Source organism: Rhamphochromis longiceps, linkage group LG20 (genome assembly GCF_057381845.1).
Source record: "Rhamphochromis longiceps isolate RC_006_pf linkage group LG20, R_longiceps_female_GT1.1, whole genome shotgun sequence".
Classification (NCBI taxonomy): Eukaryota; Metazoa; Chordata; class Actinopteri; order Cichliformes; family Cichlidae; genus Rhamphochromis; species Rhamphochromis longiceps.
This window is the reverse complement of record NC_140576.1, coordinates 2790006-2817464: the sequence shown is the minus strand read 5'-3', so window position 1 is coordinate 2817464 and position 27459 is coordinate 2790006. Positions and strand designations below refer to the sequence as shown.

Genomic DNA, 27459 nt, shown 5'->3' with positions numbered 1-27459 from the left:
AACAAACTGTCAACACTGCTGACCACTGTTTGCTGAAGTGAATTACAGATATCATCGAACAGACTCTGTAACCGCTCTTTAACTGTGAACCTTATGCATTCTGCATGTGGTCATTTTGGTTTAGTCTATTGCACGTTATGACAGCTTGGCCCATTGAGCTGTGGCACCAGTGTGAATTATAGCTGCTCTCTGTCTTTCACTCGCAGATGGACCCGGTGCAAAAGGCTGTGATCAACCACACATTTGGAGTTCCTCTGATCAAGACCAAGCGACCAGTCATCTCCTGTAACGTCTGCCAGATCCGCTTCAACTCAGAGGTAAATAAATAAATGACGACACACACACACACACAACATCACTGCCTCTCATCTTGTTTTCATTTTCTTTATGGCACTGAAAATATTTTATTTTTCTCCAAGTAAGAATCAACCTTTTATTTGTTTCGGAGGACTGTTTGTCCTGGTTTGCTCCCCCTGGAAGCTGGAACTAACAAAGCGGATGTGGTGCGTTTGTTTGGGTTATGTGTTGGCCGTTGCGACCTGACTGGAATTTAATTTGTTTTAAGGCAGCAGTAGTGCACTGCAGCACAGAGGCTTAAGCGGTCCTGACGAATGTGTGAACGAGGAATAAAATTCTGGATTTTCTGTTGTTCATCAGTACTGATAAGTTTGATCTTAAAGTTGTAGATTTCCATTTCTCTCTATAGAAAATATTAAACTTTAAAAAGCTTAATTAATTGGGAACTCCTAATTGGAATTTATTTGCACGTTATACCCTCGGGCAATTCGCAGACACAACTGATGACAAATTAATGAAAGCAAAAAATCATATGGAAGTATTTTATGAGTTGTGATGCCAAATATTTTTTCTGTTTTTTCCTTTTTTGTGTCAACAAATAGGATAGACTCATGACAAAACCAGTACCAAATGTCATATGTGTAGTGTATAATTTGGCTGCAATACTCCCTATTCAGTGTTGCAGACTTCAGGGCCAGGGCGTTCAACCATCCACAATACACAACATTAAGGAGTGGGTCAGGGCTATATATACACATCAGATCTACAATCATGGTTTCCGTGTGGTCAGGGAGCTGCAAGGCTGTAATCATGAAGCTTCTCTTAGCCAGGATCTGTCCTGTATATCTTCACAAGAAACAGGAAACAGTTAACTCGAGATGTTTATATAATGGAATACTTTAAGACCCAAGGATTGAGAGCCAATACTGACTTTTAGTTAAGATGTGTTCTTTTGTATGAAGTTACAATCAATAAAGAATCTGAAGACTTTGAATATTAGATTTTATATTTAAAATATTGCCTAAAGAACAAGAAGGTACTTGCTGTGAAGAACCTAACCTGCTGTCCCCTGAAATCATATGAAGGTTAAAATTTAACCAAAGCAAGCGCAATTATTTAGAAGTATGCAGGGAGCATTTCTGCTTGGAAGCCATGTTCATGTGTGAATGATCTTTACACCAGCACCCTGCAGAGATTAATTTCTTCTCTTTGTCATTCACTGACATCAGCTTGAGAGTGGTATCTGGCGTGATCTTCTCTGCTCAGGGAAAGGTGACTCTTTTTCCCTTAGTACTATATCAGTGTTTAGTGCAGTGGTGTGCGTTGCGAAGTTTGGGAGATATCAGGCTGTAGAGATGTCTGCTTTCTCTTGAATCTAATAAAACAGATGAGCATTTGGTGGTCAGAGAATCAAAGAAATACTTTTCTTTTCAAATCCAGCATCAGTATTTTTCTCATTCTGGGTAGGTGGATGCAGGGCCTGTGTGGTGGCTGTAGTTTGGAAAAACACAACAAAGTTTATTTGATGGCTACTAGAAAAAGATGTTGTTACTGTCAAAAATATGCAAAGCAACTAACATTGCCAAAACTCAGCCGCTCACCCCAAAATAACGTAAATGGATAAACAACACTACAAGCCAAGTAAAATATGTGTTACGACCGATTCAAAAGCCACAACATAAAGTAAAAACTGACAGAGATTGTAGAGCTATTGTTTAAAAATGACATAAAAATCTCAGCTAAAGCTTACAGCCCACAATGAGAAAAAAAAAGTCTAGTCCAAGTGGACCTTGGGGATGCCTATGTCCACACCTCATCAAATATACAATAAGCAATAAGCAATTAAGCCCTCTGGCAGTATTACTGCAAGGAGAGTAGATAGCAGGGGGATATATCATGTAGATTTAATTCGGCTATATACTGTCCCTTTAATCGAGTAAAAGTCTTGTTAATAAGTTAGTGTTTTTCCAGATCAGCTTTAACTCCCATTACCTGGACAGGTAAAAACATACTGCAGTACATCATCAATGTCAGACTTGCAGTCTTGCCCTAGGTGTGACTCCCCATCCACACTTTTTGCATCTCAGGCGTACAAGGCTGATGGGGTGGGTGGGCGAGTGGGCAGCGTGGACAAGTTATTGAATGCGATCACTTGAGAATGAGGCAATGTAGGAGCTTTAAATTGAAAGCATAGGTGTATCTACTAAAATCTCAGGCGAGTTTGAATCACAGCGATCTCGTCCCCAAGGTCAAAGTTTCCTTAAATTCTTGTGAATGGGATAAGTCCAGAATGTGGCTATTTAGAACTTTTAAATTGATACCATTTATGTATCTACTGGGAGAATGAGAGGAATACAGGCAGATGCCAGTATTTTTGTTTTTATTTGGAGATTATGTATTCTCCAAACACGCTCCTTCCGGTTGTCATCTATATAGGTTCCTCCAGTTCTGCAAGCTGTTCATTCTCGTTTACGTGCCCCACCCTTCCTCCCTCCTTGTTCTCAATTCTTTGACTTCTTCATTTCTATTTAGTGCGTGGGGATCTGCCGGGCCCGGGAGCCATTGCCAGTCCCCTTCGAGGCCTTTCACCAAACCGCAGCTCGATTCATGTCAAAGCATTCACTTACCTACTAAAACGCTGTCAAACCTAAAATGAGGACGTGGGCCTCTGAGCTAGTGAAATCAAATTCAAATGAATATATGATGGATGAAGATAATGCAGTGAGAAATACTTCAGGAGAATCTGATGTTGCATTCTCAGCTTCATTTTCAAGCTCGGGCACTGTCCTTGATGTAGACATTCTTTTCCTTTATCTGCCACATGTGAGCTGAAAACATTTTGGGTCAAAGAAGAAAGCGAGTGGGCTTTTTATGGAATGTCATGGCTACTGTATTTGTCTTGCTTTACCTCCTGTCTCCCACCCACGTTCTCTTCATTTCCCACATCATTTTGCCATCATTTCTTTCATCCCATATGATCATTCTCTACTGTCTCTCTCTCTTCTTTTGCCTGTCTCTCTCTCTCCAAAGAACCTTTTCCCCTTCTTGCTGGCTGTCTCCCTCTCTCATGCTGCATTATTTACTGTGTGGAAATGCCCAAAATTGCCTGCCACTACTTATTATAAGATGCATTCGTCAAGGGCATGGATTAGTGTCTGGCTCTGACAGCCCCAGTGCATGTTGGGAAAGTGGTAGAGAGGAGACTTGAAGGGGAGGGGCAGGAGGAAAGGATAAGGGGGGAGACAGTTTGTGCCCCATTGTCTCTGCATTGTGTGTGTCCGTGTAAAGAACTTAATGGTGGTTTATGCAGAATAACCTTGATGCCACGCTGCATTAGTGACATCACAGGCTCTGTGGAGCTGCATTGACCAGCGTCACAACTGCTGCAGTATGCTGATATGCATCTCTTATTTTCATCCGCTTCCTCCCTGCTCACGTCACGTTTATCTTTTCTCCTCCAACCATATTCACTTCGCTTCTTGCTTGCTTTTTGTCTCTCTTTTCTTTTTCTCCCTCTCTTCCTATTTCTTCCTTTAGAAATGCAGCTCTGCAGTAGCTCTGCTTTAATAACACAACTCCCCCCTCAGAGTGATGATCATGTAGGAAAGCAGTTGTTCACTTCAAACTCTCTGCATAATGAAACACATGCATCACAAACTGGCGTGGTGCAGTTTTTATTCTCTCTGAGATTTGTGTCTCTTTATATCCTTTCCATTCTGAGAGCAGCTTTTTTTGCGTTTACCTTCTCTGACTTTCAGTTTCCTGTGCTTCCTTTTCCCTTCATTCTCCCTCCCTCCTCTCCGCCCAGGACCTCATAGTGACACTCAGCTGCTTGGTAGTTGATCCCTTTGACTTGCTGGGAGAAGTCAAGAAAACCTCTGTGCCCGCTTTGCCACGCACTGCCATATACCTTTTAATCTTCCCACATTCCCCTCTTCATCATGAGAGATTACTTCTCTTTCAGCAGTCTACACCTCCACCCCTTTCTGCCTGCATGCAGCTCTCTCCACCTTGATCTGTAGGCTTTGCAAGTGCAGGTCCTTAAGACCCCTTTGACAGGGTACAGTTACAGCCTGATGTGTCATCCTGGTTTAAAAGAAACATGTGATCTTCTTACTTGCTTCAGCCAGTGCTCAGTGTTTGCCATGCCAGCTCGTTTGATAGATGCTGCCAGGCACAGGCACACACTCCCACAGACACACACAAAGCAAATATAGACAACAGGGTTCGGTAACATTACTCATCACCCCCTGCCTGTTTTGCCGAGCCAGTCTATCGCCACACTTGAGCCTCTGGTCAGCACGATGTCCTAAGTGTCAGTCAAATTCCTGAGGCAGCTGTCAATGACTCATCCCTGGTAACCAACTGTAATCCTGCTACTTAATAAATATCTTCATCATTGGTCCCTTGATGCAATCGTTTGGCCGACACAGCACGTGCCATGGCACATCAGTTCACTTCACTTACAAGTGCAGTACTGACTGAATATGTCTGTATCAGCAAGTAGCTACTTATTTTTTCATAGTTGGACACATACTGTGAGAGAGGGGTGATGAAAAAAGGGGCCATAATCCTATATTTGTGTGAGTGTGAGTGTGTGAGAGGGAGTCAGTGAGCCAATGAAATAACGTGTGTTTCTGTTTTATAGTCACCATACTGTGAAGCCAGACAGCTATGTATAGCAACCCCGCATCACATACGTCGCATTTTACCCGACTTCCAAACATCTGTGCAGTAACACAGAGGCTAGAAACAGACTCCCATAATGTCCCATATTCTCTTCACAAATAACTCGCTTGTTTACTCAGTGAGCAAACACATTAGGCAGTAGAGAGCATGTCATCAGGAGATTGGACACAGTGACTTCCATAATAAATCTCTGCAGCATTTTTTGTCTTTGCTGGAATGCCGGCTGAGCGTGCAGATCCTTATTTTATATTTCCTGCCAGATATTAAAGACAACAGCATTGATGCCGTGTAGTAAGATGATGTATATTAAGATAAGATAAGATAAGATAACCTTTATTAGTCCCACACGTGGGAAATTTGTTTTGTTTTTTTTCTCCAAGACTGTGCATATTCTATAAGAAAGGGAAGAAAGGGAAGGCTTAGAAATGGACTAATGCACCCTCTGGGCTTATATGGCAGTTTCCTGATCCTTTAGTTAGCAGGCATGGCAACTTCAGCCAATCCTCCACATAACCTATACTGTTAATGTTTCAACACACACCTTCATAATTTGTTCTTAATTCAAATAAGGGGACAAGGAGGGCAGGCAGTCACTTCATCATTGCATCTCTCTTAATATCTTGCATGTAATCTATCTCTCTGTTCACTGCCTGCTGCTCATCATGACTTTAGTCCCCAGAGTATATTAAATATCGTGCTGTCATAATGGCATGCATGCATGCCAGGTGCCACACCGAGTCTAATTCCACCCTGTTATATACCTGGGCATCTTGGCATCGGTGTTCACTGATGAAATAACTTGTTTTCCTTTCCATGCTCTTCTTTAGAGCCAGGCAGAAGCCCACTACAAAGGGAACCGCCATGCCAGGAGAGTCAAAGGCATCGAGACCTCTAAGAGTCGTCCTCAAGAAGGAGACAAACCTCACACCCTGCCCCCCACCTCCTCCCCATCTCCGCCTGGAGCTCCTGGCGCAGCCCCAGACAGTGAGCCCAGCAAAGCAGGTGAGAGAACAGAAAACTACTGCCACAAGCAAAAACTGGGAAAAGGCTCGGGAGGAACCTTGTTGAAATAATCATTTCAGTCCACGCAGGATGTTCGGCAGCTTATGGTCTTTGTCAGAAAATGAATGGAAAAATATGCAAGAATAACAAAAGTGTCTAATCACAGTGGCTCCGCAGCGTATTGCTGTTTTTATGAGCATCTCGTCTCTATTTGTCGTCGGATTTAGCCGCAGCACATCTTATAGTAGACAGTGCGGTTCCACAAACTGCTGAGACTGATAATGACTGTCCCACCTAAAATCTAAAAAATAAACATTTAATTTGGAAGATTAATAGCTGAACACATTTTTTAGTTGCCAGTATTGGGGGAGTCTTTTAAGTATAATTGTAATGAGAGTTCAGATGAAAATGTTGAAATTCAGAATATCGGGAAAGTTGCTTTGACCTTTAGGAGTTGGAAATAGCTGAAGCAATAAGTTCAAATTGCCTTTACTGCCTAGTCACAAAAACATATATTATTAAACCTAATTGAGCCTTCAAGCTCAAGTAGGCAGAATTATACAAAAGGAAAACAACCCCAACAAAATTTGAAAATAGACTGCCCTCCTCCTGCAGCTCTCCACTCTCTTTCCCAATACCCCGCCTACTAAAAGTATGTCCAGTCTGATAAAAGACAGACTTTTGGCTTCATGTGGGATTCAAGCTCTGCTTTTCCTCACCTGATCAGGTCTGAATTTAATTGGCCAGAGTCTTTCATAATGGATTAGTTTTTTCAGACAAGAGGATATTCAGGAGTCTATTTCCCATTCAAAACAATTACAATATGCCACAAAGTTTGTATGAATTTTCTTTTTTCCACTGACATCCAGACTATTTTGGCTTTTCCCAACTATGCTTCAAAACTTTTGGTCATTTAAAAAAATCCTTTTCAGTCACAGTAGGGTGTAGTAGAAGTAGACCTCTTACACTGAAATCAAACATGACATGAAAGGCTGATCGAATCATCATTACTGTGCCAGAGTTAATCTTCTGTGTTAGTCAAGATAAACAGCAAGACTTTATTTAGTTGTTCAATCTAAATCTGGTTTGTGTCAGTCCATTTAGTCTATGAGCAGGAGAACATGGTATGGCAACATGGCAGTTTCTCTGCATCAACCGCTCTGTGGTGTGTGGTGTGTCTTTGTACAGTAGTAAGCTACTGGGAGGTACCACACCATGTATACCACATTCAACATAGACTACGTTGCCTGACCATCCACTTGTCAGTAAAGAGTCCTAAGACTGATTAAGACAAATGAATAAACGAAAATCTCATCCAGCCTTTAAAAGGACAGAAACAGCAGCTGATCTGACTTTAATGAAAAGTAATTAACTGTAAGCAGATTAATTTATTAGTTAATATGATGCAAGGCGTGATCAAAGCAGTGCAAGATCTTTCTTTAGCAAAGGATCTTTAACTTTGTTCCCGTTGTCTTAGTCTTTCCTTTATCCCTCTGGTTCATCTTTGCATTTCACAGTATAATTTAGAGGCTGGGTTCTGTGCGCGTCTGCCATTCTTCTCTGTGCACCAAACATTTCCATTCCCTTAGTGCCACCACTCTGGTCTCGGATCAAACGCCAGCCAATGAACAGACCAGTCGTGTTTTGGTGACATTTACAAAGGTTTCTGTAGCCTACTGTTTACCAGACATTTCCACCTTATTGATGGGAGGGCACAGAGCAAACACGATAAATTAAAAGATGAAACTCAGGTCCAGAAAAAGCCTCAATACAGCATGCCAGAGCGAAGAAGCAAAGGTTTTCACATTTCAGTGTCTCTTTCTGTCCATGAACATAACACTTAAGGTTTTCTTATAGTTAGATCCCCTATGAGGGAAGACAGCACAAAGGACTGGCCTTGGTACTTGCCTGAGACTAAGGTCAGCTAAGATAAGTCCTCATTAGTGAAGCTTCCTGCAGTGAACTCCTAGATCATGAGAAGCCGAACAAGCTTGCAATGATCGAGCTCTGAAAGTAGCAACATGTGAAAAATGCCTTTTTCCAACCAAGGGTCTTTCTTGTGACCTTGGAACCTTGCCTCTTCCTGATTTTTTTGCATGCTTGTTTGTGTGTATATATGTTCGTGTATGCATGCCCTGAGTGTGATCTCAGTGGTTGGGTGGGGGGGGGGGGGGGGGGGGGGGGGGGGGGGGGTCTCTCGGAGGAGAGCCAGATGTCCATTTCAAAACTGGGAAACTACTGTCTGGGGAACAGACATTTTTTTGGGCTGTGGAGTTTTGGTGGAATTCACCTCATAACATAGAGCAGTATTTGTCTTTGATGCTGAGCAACATTTCTTATCAACAGCTTCTTTGTTGCTCTCAGATTTCATACAATATCAATGTCATTTTGGACATTCAGATAGTCTGGGCTACTATCAGATATATCGTTTGTGAAAAAGAATTCACCATAATTTGTGATTAACATATCAAAAACAGAGTACATATACAAACTTGCTGAGGGCCGAAACAGTGATAGGTTATTCAATATTGTTTAAAGAGTGCTTCTTGAACCTTACAGATTTTCAGAGCAGGTCGTGAGTTTTACACCAGTCAAAGGATATGTGGTTAGCGTTGTCCCCAAAAAAGGAGGCACTTGGCTCTGAGAAATTTGGACTGGTGAGCTGAGGTTTGGCTGAGCCTGCAAGTGATGGAGAGCCAGCTGTTGTACTGGAGAGAAACTCTGGTCTTCCCTCCTTCCTTCCTTTCCTCTTTCTCCCTCTGCCGTCTGACACTCCCATCCTAATGAGGGGCTCTGTTAAAACCACCCTGATATTATAGCACTCTTTGGTCCACACAAACATTCACAGGCGCACACACCCAAGGTCAATTAAACAGATGACTTTCATGTGAGGGTTCAAATTTCATGGCTATGAGGTGACTGTAGTATTGAGTTACACTGAGCTAATGTTTGCTCCATCCTCTGTCTGTTTATTGTTAGCATTTGAGTCTAATTGAGGAAATCTGGGAATTCACAAGCTTTTTACCTCCTTTGTGAATTATTTGATGAAACTGCCTGAAATAACAGTACCTGATATGGGATGACTGTGTGGGTGTGTTTATGTGTGTGTCCGTGTGTGTATGACTCAGGGTTCGGATGCAGGCCAGACAGGGAAAAGGCACCCAAATGCATTATGAATGTGGCTCAACTCTTGTAAGGCCAGCATTGAGTTTCGTAGCTCGTTAATCATTGAGAATGGGCATGATGGGGGCAGTGGTGACACTCAGAGTCATCCTGCCTATGGCACACATGTAACACACACACAAAGAGACAAACCGCTCACACTTAAAGTCAGTACACTAGTCCTGCCGTAAACCTCCTGGCAGTTTTGCCTGACAAGTAAGATGATGACTTATAACTCTAAATACTGCAAGCATCTTTTTATGGGGGTGGGGGAACATTGGATCCATGAGGGGGGAGGGTGGGGATTATATTACATTAGTTTCTTTTGGCATTTAAAGTAAACAAAGCAAAAGTATCCCTGTGTAATTTTCCACCTACACACAACAGAATCATACCAACAATAACTCTCTTGTTTCAGTAAATAGACTGGTTTTTATATAACGCTTTTCTACTCTAAGTCAAACACTTTTTTACAGCTTGGCTCATTTACCCATTCACACCCATTTAAACAAGCACTTTTTCTTCTGCTTTTCCTATGCAAGTGCTATCTATCATTAACACATATTCATATGGGTTAGTTTCATGCCCAAAGATACAGTCTGGAGACTGTGCCAGGGCTCGAACCACAGACCACCAACCACCAACCTTCCGATTAGTAGGTGACCTGCACTACCTCCCAAGCCACAGCCACATACATGCAGTTTATGTGCTTTATATATGGTGTGTAAACATCACGCTGTATCAAATAATATTATATCAGACAAAATAAATGTTCACACTTCAGGAATAGGGATTAAGGATATGGATTGAAGAAAACACTGTATTAAATCCTGCAGCTTAAACAACAAAACTTTTCCACATGGACAGCATACCATACCAGCTTTAATTTCCTGAAGTGGATCAAGGCAATACAGGCATAGCAGGCCATAGTGTAAAGCATCTGGATTGAGTTATCCTTCTGTTGACCTCTCCCCATGAATAACACTGTCTTCTGTTGTAATTTGAGGTCAGCTAGCAGAGAGAATGGTCAGTTAGCCAATAGAGAGCCAAGTCTCATTAGAGAGTATCCTGTACTCTTAAACAATGGAGTAACTGACAGTGGGAATCTTGGGGTAAGAAAAAATAGCGCTTTGTATTGCTACCCTGAGAGGATGTTTCATGATTTAAATTTTACTCAGTAAAAATGACATAAAAATATTTAATATAATGAAATATGATTTTCAGTGGATTGTGAATTGTTTTGGCCTGGAAGCCTAAAGGGGGAAAAGTGCATGACACATTTACCGTAGTGCTGTGTAAGGTGCAATAGTGACTGGATGTTGGTTTGGTTTGGCAGAACTCCAGGCCATCATGGATCATGAAGTCCCTCATTACTATTTGGCCAGCCAACACCATTCCCACTTGATTTTAACCAAAACCAAATGTTATAGATGTGGATTTGGGGTTTGTTTCTTAACATTTCTTTGCACAGACACGTGCCTAAGTGTGCATAAAGCTCATAACAGTGCGGATAACTACTTTGGTTTTTCTGTTATGCTGCCTTTTTGCACTTACAGGTACAAGCTCTTTACTCAGCTTAACATGTTCAGTCAGTGCTGTGAAAAAGTGGGCATATTATGAGTCATAAACCTCAAACAGCACTTTGATCCAGGACTGCTTTATGGGATCCTCAATGCCACATAGAGCTAGAGATAGTCCTTTTTTTCTTCTTTTTAACGGAACATCTGTTTGAGAAATGCTCTGTGCAGCCAGCAGCTCTGCAGCTGGAAACTTCCAATCTGGAAAGAGAGGGAATTCTAATCTTGGAAAGTAGTGGAATGGAAAGCACTTACAATGGCATCTTCATGAGAGATGATGCAATGGGGTAGCCAGGCCAGAATATACCAAACAATATAAAGTCATAAGACTAAAAGTGGAACAATAGATAAACATATCATGGTCTCTGTCATGTGAAAAAATCACATGCTCTGTGAACGCATGATAGAATCTATAAAAGGAAGTTAAGCAATTAGAGTGAATTTTTGTTTTCTTCCCAGAAAATATCATATATCATCCCTTTAGTACCCTAATCCATAGAGACCTGGTTTTGACGCTGTATCCTGTGGAGTGGAGTTTGGAGAAAGACCTTATAGTCCCTGCTAATGAGGGTAGCTCTGAATACTCCATCCAAATTTAGATGTCTTTCTTCAGCTAACACTGAGTGCTTAGTGAATGCCGAAAGCTCAAAGGTATGTGGGTGGCTAGTCCGAAACGTATACTGTATATAAACATGTTGTGCGATAAATACAGAAAATGTAACCATGAACATGTGCAGTGAGGAAGCTATAGAAAGAAAATCAGAGGGCATGGAAAAGAAAAAGTGAGAGGAGCGCTCACTTAAAGATATTTTCTTTGGATTGCATGTATTGCTCGTTGACAAAGCAAATGCCATTATTACTTCTATCCCAGCCAAAAATAACGGGGGTGGGACAGAGGGGAAAAGCCAAAACATGCTCAGGTTCAATTATCTGCTTCCTTGGAAACATTTCAATAAGATGAGCCCACAGCACTGACAAATTGACTTGAAAACTTCAAAAAGCTTGGAAACATTAAACGCTTGCCCATCCGTTCTTATATTTGGGTCATATGGTTTCCTCCTCTGATCTACTTTATGTGTAACTCAAATTAAAAGGAACTCTTTTGACCAATTATGGGTTGCAGTATAGGAAATAAAAAGCACTTCTAAATGTGCTTTATGCGCTTTATGTTGGTTGTTCTGATCTATAGAGCAGACTTTGGCTTCCATATTTAATTGGGAGTGGTAGGGATGTGGTTACACAGAGTTTCCATGTTTTTTTTTATTGCTGTTTGACTTGTGAACTCTTTGTTCTTCGTAATCATCTTTATTTAGTTATTTAGTTTTACATTTAATGTGTTACTTTCAAGCTGGGGTAGGCTCCAGCTATGGTAAGGATTAGCAGAAGACAATGGATGGATGGATGTGACTTTCATTATAATTTCCTTTGTTTGTCTGTTTTGTTTTTGTTTGGGTTTTTTTTTTTTTTAGATGAAACACGGCCTATGTCACGGATAAATGGACCCTTACTGGCACCGGGGCCCCTTCCACCTCTTCAAACCCCACCTACCCCACCCATGGACTCCCCTGTGCCATCAGTGTGCCCTCTCATTCCCACCCCTACTCCTCCACTGGTCCCCCCGACCTCTTCTTCCCCAGGCTGCGGGAGCAGCCTCACCAACTCAGAGCAGGTTGGATCAGGAACCCCGGTTTCAGGAGCCGTTGGCATTTCGGCTTCAAACAGCCCATCCAACCCAGAGACCGAGGAGGACAAGGCCAAGAAGCTGTTGTACTGCGCACTGTGCAAGGTGGCTGTGAATTCCTTGTCACAACTGGAGGCGCACAACAAAGGTCAGTAATCTCTGAGCAATGATATGCTGAAATAGTTGAGCTTTCCTGAATTTAGCGGGAAATACAGTCATCTGGAATTAACTGTGGCGCCTTTCTTGTTCTTATGAAGTTTGGCTTGGATTCCTCTCTGTTTGCACAAGCCACAGTGTTTTTGATGGAAACAAAATGTATCACATCCTGCCTGGACTTTAGCCAAGAAATACACATGCAAACACTTGCAGAGATGTTGTTTTGAATTCCTAAGGAAGAAATTAAAAATCACAAAAAGTAGCAAGTCTAAACAATTTGTTTTTATTTTTCTTTTTTTTTGCATTTCCAGATAATCAACTGAAAGAATTGCTCAGTTTGTTGAAAGCCCAGTTTGAATTTCACTGAGGCTGTTGTGCACTTGAATTGGCAGCTATAGTTTTGTATATTTTACAGTGTGTAAGAGTTGTCTTTTAAACAACTCCCAAAGTATCTACTGAGTTCCTGGAATTATCGCAGTAGCCCTAATGCAAATTCAGTAATAATGAGAATGATGATTAAAAACACATTACTGAGTTGTTGTAGCATCTCATAGGTACTAAAACAGAAGGTGTTATGTGAAAAAAATTTAATTTTTGAAGACTTTATGTTATAAATTTACACTCGGTTTTATCAAACCTTAACATATTTAGTGTATTTAAAAATGGCACTGGTAAGTTTCTTTGCTTTTGTTAATTTAGTAGAGAGCATTAAAAGTATACTAATTAGCAGATGAATCACTTTAATATTGACATGCTTGGCCGCTGTAACCAAGGATTGCTTGTTTTCAAGGGTCATCTGTACCTCACCTGTGTCAGTCCAGTCTTTAATACTGGAATCCCAGCCATTGTCAAGCCTACGTTCTTATTTTACTCTTGGCACAATTAGTGTAAATATACCTTCCCCGCTGAAAGATTCGATTTTAGCAGCGGGGAGCATCCAGAAGAAATGTGATGTTTAAGGTGTTAAAACCACAGCATGAATGAGAAAATAAAAGGAAATGTTGGTTATTGTGTGGGTGAGCTCACCATAATATGGGTTTAAATATTCTGTCAGACGGCTTTCACACGACAACACTTTCATGGTTACATATACCTCGAGGAACTGGCTGCATCCTATAATCCTTTCTGCACTGCATACTTGGATAGCTGCTGCATGTCTCACAGGACAATATGTATGTGCTGGGCTTTCTATCTGTCTTATGGGAGTATAGTATATGCACATGCACATGCATGAAGTACACTTAAACTTCACCACAGACAGAGGCCCCAAATAAACCTTATAAAGGACTGACTCCTCTCTGCTTAGAGTACTCTCAGCCTGAGCCGGCTGAGTCAGACATGAAAGCAGGTGATAAATGCTGCACTTATAATATTGCCATAGCATTCACTAATATGTATATATTACCTTTTGTATATTTTGGAAATTCATATTTTTTGACCCTCTGATTACTAGTTTATCAATTTCCCAAAAACACATCAGTATTTTTGTGTTGTATCTGTCTGCAAGAAAACATTTGCACATTTACTGTGTTTATAGTATTAAAAAAGATCATAGACAGCTTAAACATGATCCTGGGTCAAAGCCTGCTGGCACCCAGTGGGCTCCAGAGTTCAAACCCTGAATGACTAAAAGTTGAAATAGCTAAAACTGCATGAGGAAAGCCATCTGGAAACAATCAAGTTCACTCATTCTAAAAATCAGAGCTGTGTGTATTAGCAGGGTTCAAAAATGGAAGCATATGTCACACAGACACCCAGACATGAACAGTGTGCGTGGCACACCATGACCTGCTCAAAACCATGAAAACAGGAATAAAGATTTGTAAGTCATGTTACTTCATGTAACATTCATGCAACAATGTTGTCCCCTTTTGTTTGGTTTACACCCTGAGTCAACTTTGCAAAGACAAAAAAAAAATTCCACTGGGCCAGCCATTGCCAGACCAAAATAGAACAAAAGCAAAAACAGGCACCCAAGAGCACATTTTTGGCCACAAGCAAACCTTTCTCCACACTGAAGCCCACAGCCTCCATGCTCCCCACTTCCACCCCACCCAGATGACTTGTCCAACTTCTGTAACCTTAACACTGTTCAAAGGGAATTTAGGGAGTGGGGCAAATTAGTATTTCAAAGTCAGAGCCAAAGACAGTTGAATGCTGTTTTTCAGTGTAGTGGAGCATTGCAGTAAAATGGAGTGGGAGGTTTCATCCAAGTACAAAATGTGTGATTATTTAATGAGAGACTATTTTAGCACACACAATAATATGCAGTATGCAAAAACATATTTCTCTATGATGTCCTTTTTGCAGCTGCAGCTAGTCGAGGACTTGTCCAAATGAAGAACATATTGTTAATAGGAAATTAGCTTTTTATTTATTTATTTTCATTTTTTGACTCATGACTGAGTAGATAACGTCATGCCAAATGGGCTCTGTCGAGCAAACATCTAAAGGGGCTAATCTGTTTTTATGTCAAACGGCTTCATTTCCGAGAAACGGCTCTAGGAGCTTCAGTAATATATGTCTGGTTGCTACAATCTGCTATGTAACCTGCCCTGTTTCTTTGCTCAGCAGTGTTAATGTTTGGAATAATACTGATCTCTTCAAACGGTACAAAGCAGGGTGCCATGCTCTTACAGCATAACAAATGCCTGATTGAAGAGCCATTTAAAGAGCAGACCAAGCCTGCATCTCATAAAAATGTGCTCCTAAATTTCCAAACACTGACATTTATTGTCAGTATTTTTTAATGTTCTATTAAAGGCTCAGTGATTCACGTTTTCATTGATAATGCCAGATGTGGATCATGGATAATGGATGTAATATTGTACAGTACACACTATTTGGCCTTATCCTACGCACTCCACTGAGTCAAACATCATGAATCACTTATATTATTAGGTTATTATTAGAAAGGCTTTGAGTTGACCTTCCAGATCACTAACTGCACAGATGGGTGACTGCTGCCCTCCTGTGGGGAAAGCTTTGCTCTACAACTTCAGGCAGAATTCATTCTTTCTGTTGTGCTGTGCTATGTGGTTATTCAAGCCAGTGGATTGTAGTTGTGGTTGTTTCTTTTTTTCTGCCATGATGTGACACTTTTCACTGTCTTTGTTCTGCAATGTTAACTACAGAGAAATTCTGTCCAGTCTCATTTTACTTCAGACAGGTGGAAGCAGTATGACTCATATGTTACAATTAATGTTTCGCTGGCACCTTATTATTTCATTTTATTATATTAGCTTTTAAATTCTTTCTTTCTGTGCAGGTACGAAACACAAAACTATCCTGGAGGCACGGAGCGGGCTGGGCCCTATAAAGGCATATCCCCGCCTGGGCCCCAAGCCCAGTGGAGAGCAGGGAGGAGGGCCGGTGGACCCCAACACTCAGGAACGAACCTTCCACTGTGAGATCTGCAATGTGCGGGTCAACTCTGAACTGCAACTAAAACAGGTAAGGTAGCAGTGGATATATTTCTGTACCTAAAATCTAAAGATTAGACAGGCATTTAGATTTGATTTTTTTTGTTAAGCACAAGATCAATTCAGTGGTCAATATTCTAAATTTTAAATTATGTTGTTTTATTCATGTTTATTCAAGTTAAACAATTGTGTAATTACATAGCTGTATTTTTTCATTATGTTTTCTCCAGTCAGTGTCCATGGTGTAAGGCAATAGGAAAAGTAATGCAGTTTGCTGTGATCTTTATTTTTTAGCACATATCAAGTCGAAGGCACCGGGATGGTATGGCGGGCAAGCCTAACCCTCTCCTCAGCCGACACAAGAAGCACAGGGGAGCTGATCTAACGGTAACATTTTACTGCTGATTTTTAGCTCCTATGACAAAGCACACCTGAACTCCAGAGATCAGATAGCCAGTGATACTTAAGGACATTAAGGTTGTGAAGCTTTGGAGTTGGTTTGATCTCCACAAAAGCCCATCAGGTGTTCTGTCTTCATCCTCCTACCTCAACCTAACTGAACTTTCTGAATTACAAAAGTGCATGGTGTACAGTTGTTTCACTTGCATGTGTTGACCTTCTGAAACTAATCAATGTTACCCCCCCCCCCTCCTTTCTCTCTTGTCTTGTACTGTTATTGATTCTGTTTTTAGTCTTCTTTGACCTTCTCCAAGGATCTCACCAAAGCTTTGGGTGCCGGGCTGCTGCCCAACCCTTTGGCGGTTGCGGCAGCAATGGCCGCCGCAGCGTCCTCAAACCCACTGGCTCTCCGCGCGGCTGCTCCCGCACACCATCCACCTCATCACATTTTGCAAGGCCCGCCTCTCAGCCACGCAATCCTGAGACCTGCCCCGGGGCCCATCCGCACCACTCACGGGCCAATCCTCTTCTCTCCTTACTGACACATAACCATCTGACTTCAGCCAGTCAGGAACATCCACTCCAAAAGCACACTGTGAAGCTACAAACATGATCAACTAACAGCAATTGATGGGGGGGGGGGAATCTGATAATATAAATATCTGACTGAGAGAATAGCAAGGGAACAGTGGAAAGGAGTACAAGTCTCTATTTTTCCCTTTACCTGAAACTCTCCATTCACTCTCCCTCCATTTCAAAAGACTTTTTGAGTGATCTGCAGATGGAATTATCAGAGATTGATAGTCATTATGCATCAAACTCCCTTGTACATTTCTCACCTCCTGGTCCCTCCCTTGCACTGTGGCCCTCTTGTGGCCACCTCAATAGCTACAGAAGAAACACATGCAGACCTTTCTAGAAACGTTCAACCACATGTAGTGTTACATAATTATTCCGGGACAGGTTGTTTTTTCCACCTGTCACCATGGCTAAATGTGTTCTTCTCATCCTATGCACCTCAAAAACAAAGACAATAATGTTATGTCAGTAGGGTAGCTGCTTCCATCAGTCTTTGCTGTGTGCGCCACATGTAGCTGTACAGGCTTCAACGGCACTGTACATGTCCTACTCCGTGCCGGAGGTCAGCAGCTCTCCAATTTGTGACATTAGGTCTCCGCTAGATACAACATGACTTTGGCTGACAGGCAGGTGGTAGCCACATCCGAACATGTCTGATGGTTGGGGGGATGAGTGGAGCAGAAAAGTGACTGTGGGGGGTTGTTCTTTGCTGTCATTTCCTGAGAGGGTGAGGTGAGAGGAAGGCTGGCACGGGTCACTGGATGGATTCACCACAGGCAACTTGCAGACATACACAGGCCTGGACAAATATGTTTTAAAATAGATTGTACCAACAAAAATTGCTACAGGCCACATCTGCCAACCTCCATAACAGTCAGAAAATAGGCTCACCAAAGGGGAGAGGAGATGAAAGAAGCAGCAGAAATCACACATTAATACATATTGTACTGCCGGGTTTAAATACTCGATCACCATCTTTAGCTTTGATTGCATTTTATGGAAAGAATTCTGCAGTTTTACGAACAGCAGTTTGAAATAAAGTACTTGGGAGCGAGAAAGAGAGAATAGGTGTTATGCTTCAGCTTGAATTATTTCAAAGCCAATCATCATCCTCACATCTCCCTGGTCTTCATTCGCAGGCTGTCTGTGTAGGTGGGCAAGTATGACTTGTGTACCACCCTTTGTCCTAATTTCTTCTCCATGCCACCTCACAACAGGATGCTACACAGCATTCTGCATCACTGGGTTGACCTCTCCCAATTCCTGCACTATCCTTCTCCTCAGCTCCCTATTATCCAAAGGTTCATATGAGTCTATTGTGGGAGACACATCAACACTGGCAACCATGATGCTGAAAGGCAACAAATTAAATAGAGGAAGTTGAAAGCCAAATACATTCTTTGACAAATGATCTTGAGCTGAAGCGACAACCAAGCCAGAAGCCCAGAGAAGCCGCCCGGAGCAGGAGCCGAGACGTCCAGCCCAAGGCATCTATTGATACTTCCTGTCTTACAACTGAAAGCCATGAAACACACCATGATTTGTTTTCTTTTACAAAGACTGGTGAGCACTTTGTTTTTCTTGTTTGGTTTGGACTGTTGGTTTACATTTATATCACACATTTTAAAAAAAGAGCAAAATAGAAAACATGATAAAAAAAATATTTTTGTAGGTAGGAAATGTTATTAACGTCATCAAGGGAAACAAGGAAAAGGGTGAAATTATCAGAGAGTGAATTATATAAGGGACTCAGCCAGAATGATATAAACAGGCAGATCGACTGACTCGGTGGGGAGCCACAAACACTAGCTAAGCAGCAGCAGACTTATCTTGCCTGACAGCTTGAAACTAACACCCTTTTCTGAACGAGATGTACACTGTGCCCTTTCATTGAGAAGCAATGAGCTCTAATGTCTTACCTTTGTCTGAATATTGCAATGCAATGAGCAATTTTTATCAGAGTGACTTGTTATCATTGTGACATGTTGTGACATATTGTCTGGAGTCATGTGTAAAGTGGGAGCACGCCAGCTGACTGACTTTTCTGTTCTTCCATGGGGAGTGCAACTTCTTGAGGGGATTGAGGTGGGGACGGAGAGACAGAGGTGTAGCTAGAGATAGGGACTGACCCTTCATATTAAAGGGCCTTTTTACTATGGTAATCTCTGCTTGGGGAACAGGGTACAACACCAGGTATCAAGGGATTAAAGCTAGATCTGTTCAATGGGTTTTTTGTTTTATTTGGACTTAACAAATTGCATTTTGTTGTTGTTTTTGTTTTTTGTTTTCTGTGTGTGAGAAATATGTCTAAGTGAAAACCTAGAGAAACATTATCAATGCCATTACTTAAAAAGAGAAGCTGGCTCTGTGTCAGCTTCCACCATTGTGCTCTTTTTGTTGCTGAACGTAATCTTCAAGTTCATTTTGTGAGTGAAATGCTATTCCAGCATCCTTGCTTTTCTTCCTGTTGGTGTGTGTACTATAAGTATTCTAGTGTGTGTTGGGACCTGCTCTGTCCCCACTCCCCACCAATCAGAGACAGAGGCAGCCTGGATCTATAGAGTGGCCTAACACAACTATGGGGACAAAAACCTGCGTGTGTTTGGTACAGTGAGATTCATCAGTCGTTCTGGATTCAAGTCACAGAGTTGACCAATAACCGAGCCTTATCAAAGTACTGCAAAGATGTCCCTGGTAGGTCAGTCAAGTAGCACCACTTGTCCTTGATATGTTCATAAAGTGGTAAACACCAGAGAGTCATTTTCATCATTCACATGTGGGAAATAAATGGTATTCCTATTTTCTGGGCAGGTATTTCATGTTAGCTGTGTTTAGGCTACTAGCCTTAGCCTTATTCTGCCCTCGGTCTTTCTCAGAGCAGAGAGAGAGAGATGGAGAGGCTATGGTGTAATTTTGTCTTGCCAATAAATTTATTTTTGAATTTCATTATTAGAGGGACAAAGACTTTGTATGGCGAATTGTAGCAATACCTGACTCATTCTGGCTACTCTTGTTTATTGCAATAAGAAAATTAAACAATAAATGTGTATGTGAGTAAAACATTATAAATGTAATTTAAATGAAAAAGAAACTTTATGGTAAGTACTACTGGTATCAAGAGAAACCATGGTGGAAAAAAGTAAATGTCAATAAATCATTAAATGATACTGTCTGTGGAGTTTTTATGAATCAAACAGTGTGGTGCTTTCTAATGCCAGCCATCCAACTGCATGACCCTAGCTGGGAGTGTCCAGTCACAGAGCTGGAATTAAAATGAGTGAACTGCTTTAAATCATGGGTGGAGACTCCAGGCCTTAACGGCCAGTGTCCTGCAGGTTTCAGATATCACCCTATCAACAAACCTGAATCAAATGATTAGCTCATTACCAGGACTCTTACTCTGGAGAACTTTAAGACAAGTCGAGGAGGTAATTTAGCCATTGTTGGATCAAGGACATCTAAAACTTGCAGGACACCAGCCCTTGAGGCCTGGAGTTCCCCGTCCTCTAATCAGTCAATCACACTTAATATATTTAGGCATGTACACATGGTCAAGCCAACCTTCTGAAGTTCAAACCAGGCATCAGAATGTCGAAGAAAAGCAATTTAACAGACTTGAAACGTGGCATGGTTGTTGGTGCCAGCTGGGCTGGTCTAAGAAGCTGCTGAACTACTGGGATTTTTCCACACAACCACGTCTAGGGTTGAATATAACTATCCAAATTAAAGATTACATCCTGTTTGCAGCAGTTCTCTGGGTGAAAATGTGCTGTTTTCAGAGGTCAAAGGAAAATACCCAATTGCTTCAGGCTGAAAGGAAAGCATCAGTAAACTGAACAGCCACTTGATACAACCAAAGTATGCAGAAGAGTACTTCTGCAGGTACAACAGCAGAGGGGCCGTAGCAGCAGAAGACCACACGAGGTACCACTCCAGTAAGCTATGAGGAAAACTGAGGCTACAATTTGTACCCACTCACCTAAACTGGACAACAGAAAATAACATAGCAACATAGAAAATAACTGTTCCAACAGTCACAAGAACACAAAGAGAACAGTAAAGACAATAAATGGCTCTGTGACACAAATTCTGTTTGTCTTTCTTTTCTATTAGGAAAGGTGATTATTATGAAACATATGAATCTATTAAAAAAGAGCTCATGTCTCACTGTTATGTCGAACCTGTCAGAAAAATCACAAAGTGACTTATTTTAAATAGGTCACAAGTAAAAATGGCTGCAAATCCCTGCATGAAGGTGTAATTTAGCTAGACAAATAAAACAGTTTTTAAAAAATAGCCCACCAACTCTATGAGCTCAGTGGTCAAATATATATTAAAAGATAGCTGAGGTCATGAAATGAACATTTTAGTCATAGGAAAACTAGACAGTGGGAGGACAGTTGGTGGCACTGGTGTTTGTTAAAGCTTTGGGACCTTAATAAAAAAAATCTAAGGGTTGAAGATGTGTTCCACAAGAGCATATAGAAGAACAATATCTTTTGTGACAGCAGATGCAACTATGAGAAGGAGTAGCTGACTGGTCCTGCATTGCATCTTCAAATGAAAAGCAGCATTGTACTGCCTGGAGACTATTGCTGATTTCTTGTGATACACAGCCCTCAAGCTGTTCCCACGAGACTTCTTTTGAGCATTACCAAACAGATCGACTGCTTGGCAGTAGCTGTGTGATTCTTATATCAATACACAATTTGGCCACTAGATGGTCCTGCTGTGATTACCGAGAAGCAAGTCTCACAATGCAAGCACGTCAGACTTGTGTAACACTGCAGTTCTTCAGTTAAAATTATGAAGACTGATAATCACGTACATTCAGTATTGAATGTACACCACGTATAAATATCTATTGTTTGACTGCCTGTCGGCAACGTACAGATGCAATGCATTGCCATATGGCAGAGACAGGATAGGGAAATTGTACAGATGGCTCCTATGCTACTGTCTTTAGTTTCAAAGGAGAATTTTACAAGTTTGGGTCCTTCCATGTTGTTATTTTATGTGCTGAAGCCTCGTAAGAAGTACCAGTGTGGGAATAAAAAACACTAATAAAAATAAAAGTTTTTTAAGATATTTATTTGATTATTGCATTTTAAGGAAAATATATTGGTTTAAAATTAGAGTGCCACAACTTCTTCTTTTTGTTTTTTTTTTGCCTATAAGAGGCAGACATGACAAGTTCTTTCTCGAGAGGTCCATGCATTGAGACGTGGAAATAAAACAGTGAGGTGGTCAGAAAGAGGTTTTCAAATGGAATCTGAAGAGGCAGAGATGCACTTTTCTCTTAATGGAAGTCTGCTTTTGAGTGGAGAGGGTGTGTTTCAGGTCTACTTTTCTTTCTTCCTGACACTCTTCTTATTTCTAAGAGGGTTTTTTCTTTTAATAGTTTTGTATCATACATGTTGCAGGAAAAAGAAAGATATGTAGGGAGCCCTCCTGGTGGCATAGTTGGAAAAAGTATAAGATATTGTTGCATCCCATGAGACGGGATGATGGGACGATGTATACCCATCAGTAACTCATAGTTTCAAGTTATCAATATGCTATTAGTTAAAAATACAGACTGTGACAATGTGATAAATGCATTACAGTCATATTGGCACACTAAGTGGGGGTATTATCACTTATAAAGCAGGTTTATATTGATTCTAACATTTCACCTTATCATACCATCCCAAATAAGATATGTTGATATAACTCACATCCTGTCTGTGTAAATAAGGAGGCATACAACATACAGAGTTTGCTGTTTCAGTTTATGTGTTCATGAAGTCACGCAATGCAATAAAGTGCAGAGTACCTGGAGCACTTTGGGCAATGGGTGCAGCTGTTCAAGCAGCAACAACCAAAATCTACCATCAAAAACAAAAGCGTTCAAATAAATATTCACAAAAGTCACTCAACAAAAATATTGCATATAAAGAGCTCCTTCTATGTAATTGTAGATGGAGCCGTTTTACATTTGTGCTAACGGGGGGAAAAATCAGAGAAAGGTGATTTCTACACCTGTTTTTAGTCCTAAACATACACGCATGAGACACACATCTTCTCTTTAGCAGGTTTCGCTGCATAATTTGCCATACAGGTGTCTACTTCAGCACTTCAGCAGGTTTAAACTCTATAAAGTCATCTGGGCCAGTTTAGTGCATGACAAATAAATAATCGTTGCATGCCGTGCGATCTTCTTCCAACTTAAACATCTTTTTAAGTTGGAATTTAAAAAAGAAAAAATAGAAGAAAGGCATTTTGTGGAAGAACCTTTTCGAAATCTGTAGAAATACAAAGAAATTTTTACACAGTGACTCTAAAAGTGTTATACAGTAGAGAAAATATGAAGTCTAAATATATCACCAATGGAAAATTCTTGGAGGAAAAACAAATTGTAACATGCACAAAAAAAGTCATCAATTTGACATATTCTGAGTATTAATCCACTTTCTGTATGCAAGAAATGAAAGCAGATATTAGTATAAACTGTAAAGGTTTCTGAATTATTGAAAGTCATGGGAGCCCACTGAGATATTTTTTGAGCAAATAGTTGCCAGTGCAACGACTCGGTGTGTTACAAAGCCCGTTGTTGCATTTCAACTAGAGAATGACCAAGCTGAGTCGCAAATCAAATCGTAATTACAATTCAAACCCCACGGATAATTAATATCATATCAGACACAGAGCTAATGGATCACCAGCATGAAAAGACATCCCTCTCTCACTCTTACGGCTAAGGTTAATTTAACTGCATGCTGCCTCCACCAACATGACATGGCAGGGTCAGGTACATCAGAACAGATAATTAGAGCAGACTCTGCAGATAGCCTGGAAGGAGACAGAGAAGACGCAATGGAGCAAATGATTCCATAATGCAATTTCTTTAACTAGTTGCAATATTGTGTTGATGCCAAATGTAGCTCTTTCTTTTTTCAGTTCAACTTGTCATCTTCTTTTTTCAAATGTTGAATGTCTTTCTGTTCTGTGCAGTGTTTGTGCAACTTCGTTTACCAGAATTACAGTATAGCATAGGCTCCTCGTTTCAGATAAAACGACTTCCTTCCTTCATTTGAAACATGTCTCTCATTTGTTTCATTCATGTTCTTTCTATTTTTCTTAACTACAAAGAACAATCTTAATAAAAATTAAGAAACCTTTAGACACCCAACAGGCATCCGAGGAAAACGTGAAATTAAGCGATCAATCCTCTGACTAATATGTTGTTCTCCTTTGGGAAATTAAGTCAGTCCTCAACAATAGCCAAACTGCAGCTCGGGGTCACTCACAAGAAAACGGTCCCAGAGGAAATGTGTGGATACAAAGAGCCCATGTAATATAACAATAATGTAAGTGCATTGCAGCAGATCTTGAGTCTACTATGCTGGTCATTATGAACTCTTGAGAGACAGTTGCCAAATATGCTTTCATGTAGCATCTCTGCAGTTTCAAGGCTGCGCTGTTGGTGTCGGGATCTCATAACACAAATGTGAAAGAATGATCTTCAGTCCTTCGTGCAGGAGTAGGCGGGCCAGTCGAATTGGCCTTCTGCTCTATCACAGCATGGGTCACGGAAGGAGTGAATTGAATTAACTATTACGAAGAAGTGATTTGAAACCCATGAATAAAATCCACTGCCTGCACTGATTTTTGTCCTTGTGACAAATGTGATAGAAAAAAAATGCACAGTGCATTTAAATAAAATATATTAAATGTCTTTTAAATGCTTGAGAATTTGAGGCCTCTGCCTATTTATTTTCCCACAATGCACTGAGCATTTCTTCTTCACTCACCTCTTTTTGCCCTCTACAGTGCATCTGGAAAGTATTCACAGCACTTCACTTGTTTCAGATTATGTCATGTTACAGCTTGTTAGCAAAATACATTTTCACCTGTAAATTCTACACACAATACCCCAAAATGACAAAGTTTGTTCACAGCCTTTGCTCAATACTTTGTTGAAAAATCTTTGGCAGCAATTACAGCCTCAAGTCTTTTTAAGTATTAAGTTACAAGCTAGAAACACCTATTTTTCTTTGCGGAACCTCTCGAGCTCCATCGGGTTGGATGGGAAGCATTGATGCACGGGTATTTTAAGATCTCTCCAGAGTTGTTCAATCAGGTTCAAGTCTGGGCTCTGGCTGGCCCACTCAAGTATATTCACAGAGTGGGCGCAAAGCCACTTCTTTCTTATCCTGGTTGTGTGCTTAGGGTTATTGTGCTGTTAAAAGATGAACCTTTGCCTCTTGTCTCCAAGCATATCTCATTGCTGCATTCAGCAGTTTCCCTTAACCCTGGATAGCCTTCCAGTTCTTGCTGCAGAAAAAAATCCCCATAGCATGATGTTTCCACCACCGTGCTTCACTGTTGGCAAAGGTATGGTATGGGCCAGGTGATGTGTGGTCCCTGGTTTCTTGCAGACATGATGCTTGACTTCAGGCCAAAGAGTTCAATCTTCCATCAAGTTTCATCAGACTAGAGAATTTTGTTTCTCATGATCTGCAGTTTCATCTTTTGAAAAACTACAGCAGGGGTGTCATGTGCCTTTTATTGAGGAGTGACGTCTGTCTAGCCACTCTACTATAAAGGCCTGAATGGTTGACTGCTGCAGAGATCCTTCTGGACGGTTCTCTGCTCTCAGAGTGACCATCAGGTCCTTGGTCACCTCTTTGACTAAGGCCCTTCTTCCTCAATCACATAGAATTTCCCAGTCGACTAGCTCCAGAAAGAGTTCTGGTGGTAACAAACCATCCATTTAGAGATGATGGAGGTGCTCATTGGGACCCCCAATGCTGCAGATGTTTTTCTGAACCTTTTACCAGATCTGTGGCTCGATATTTAGTCTTCCGGCAATGACAGAAGTTCATGCACCATATAGCAGCATATGGACATCTACACTGAAATAAAAAATTTAAAAAGCAGAATTTGTAACAGAACCTTAATTTTCTTAAGTGCATCCATTACAGCACTGTGTAGAAAACATAACAGAGAAGCAGCTGCAACTCCAAAAGTAACTTTACTAGTATTCATTTTTAAAATATTTGTGATTACTTCTTCAAGGTTAAAAAGACAATATGACCGTAATAGTATCATTTTAACATACTGCCCCTGGAGTATTTAGCAGCAAATATACTACTGTCAGTACTGTACACCTTGCTGTTGTGATTAGCCAAAAGCCACAGGGAGACACAGATGTTTTTCCAAGAATTTTCTATTTAAAGCTTCCATAATGCATGAGCGTACACCCTGAAGCGTTTCAGGAAATGATGGTGATGAAAACTATGGTGGGGAGAGCAGCGGATGAGAGAAATGGTGACACTGAAGCTTGATGGTCAGACACTGGATGCAATGTGAAAGATAGGGTGCCACTTTTAATTAGAAGATGAGTTACTGACGAGAGGAAACAAATAATGTTGTCATTCAGCTGTATCCTGTTGTGACAGCCACTCACTAATTATCTTTCTGTCCTGTCATGCATCTGTTTTCCTTTTCTTAGCTGTTAAAGCCAAATATCATTAATGTGTCTTGGTGTTTAGTGTAGCATCTAAATAAAGAACCGGATGATTAATAAATGATGATTAATAAATCCTGCTAAAAACTGTCAGAGGAAAAATGTATAGCTTTTTGATATAAAGCCACAACAGCTGCAACCTAAACATCTAGAAGTTAGTTTCCTGATTGTTCACATGAATTGCTACATCCTGTATAATCCACTGTATATTACAGACTGACATGACTCTGAAAAGTGCCATAAATGTGGATTCTTTCAATTTGACAACTGCCAGCAAGGGCAACTCCTACAGTGAAGTTTCTGGAAATGCCCACCTCTGACGAATGACCATTGAGCAGTTAGGCTACAATGACTGCAGGCAGATGTAAGATATGGTGCAAACCTACTTTTGTTATTTTTTATTTATCAACCATTTATTTAAAACTGCACCTCTGGTGAGCACTTGTGGCCTCTACAAGCAGCAACCCCTGATTGCGTGGGCAGCTACTGATGAGCTACACTTAGCTCTGAGGTGTCAGCAGGGTTCCCATGCTTCCCAAAAGGCAAATGAGCCATGTAACAATTTTTGTATATTATAGCCTTTAATGAAAACTATCACCAACAGCACCCACAAATACTTTATTATTACATTACATTAAAAATGACCTAAAACCCCCAATCAGCTTCCCTACTTTAATCTCAGTCTTGATTTCTTTGTGAATCTTTAAATTATGCTCAAACTCGTGGAGAAGCTTTGCCTGAACAACATGGAGAGAACAAACAGTTGACTGAAATCAGCACTGGTAGCACTGTTTACAATAATTACACAAATACATGGGCTCAGATAGTGATCAGTTAAATTTGGGGCTAATATTATCTTTTTATCTTGCAGCATCTTATCATACGCAAAGTAGCTGCTCAAGAGCCTTGAAGCCAGAATCACAAAAATCATCAAAAATATTTAAGAGTTCCCATTTGCAGGTTGTAAATGTTTTTCCTAAATTG

General features: G+C 40.8%; 1 protein-coding gene across 6 annotated transcripts in view; it reads left to right on the top strand.

Annotated features, from left to right (window-relative positions):
* Window positions 1-20115, top strand: part of znf385a (zinc finger protein 385A) — a 58542-nt gene extending 38427 nt beyond the window's left edge. For all 6 annotated transcript variants that reach the window (XM_085393586.1, XM_085393587.1, XM_085393585.1 and 3 more), the window contains 6 exons: window positions 207-317; window positions 5814-5988; window positions 12197-12556; window positions 15833-16017; window positions 16281-16373; window positions 16679-20115. In XM_085393586.1, coding sequence (XP_085249712.1) covers window positions 207-317; window positions 5814-5988; window positions 12197-12556; window positions 15833-16017; window positions 16281-16373; window positions 16679-16927 — 1173 coding nt within the window. In that variant the 3' untranslated portion in view covers window positions 16928-20115. The remainder of the gene's footprint in view (window positions 1-206; window positions 318-5813; window positions 5989-12196; window positions 12557-15832; window positions 16018-16280; window positions 16374-16678) is intronic.
* The last annotated feature ends 7344 nt before the right edge of the window (window positions 20116-27459 follow it).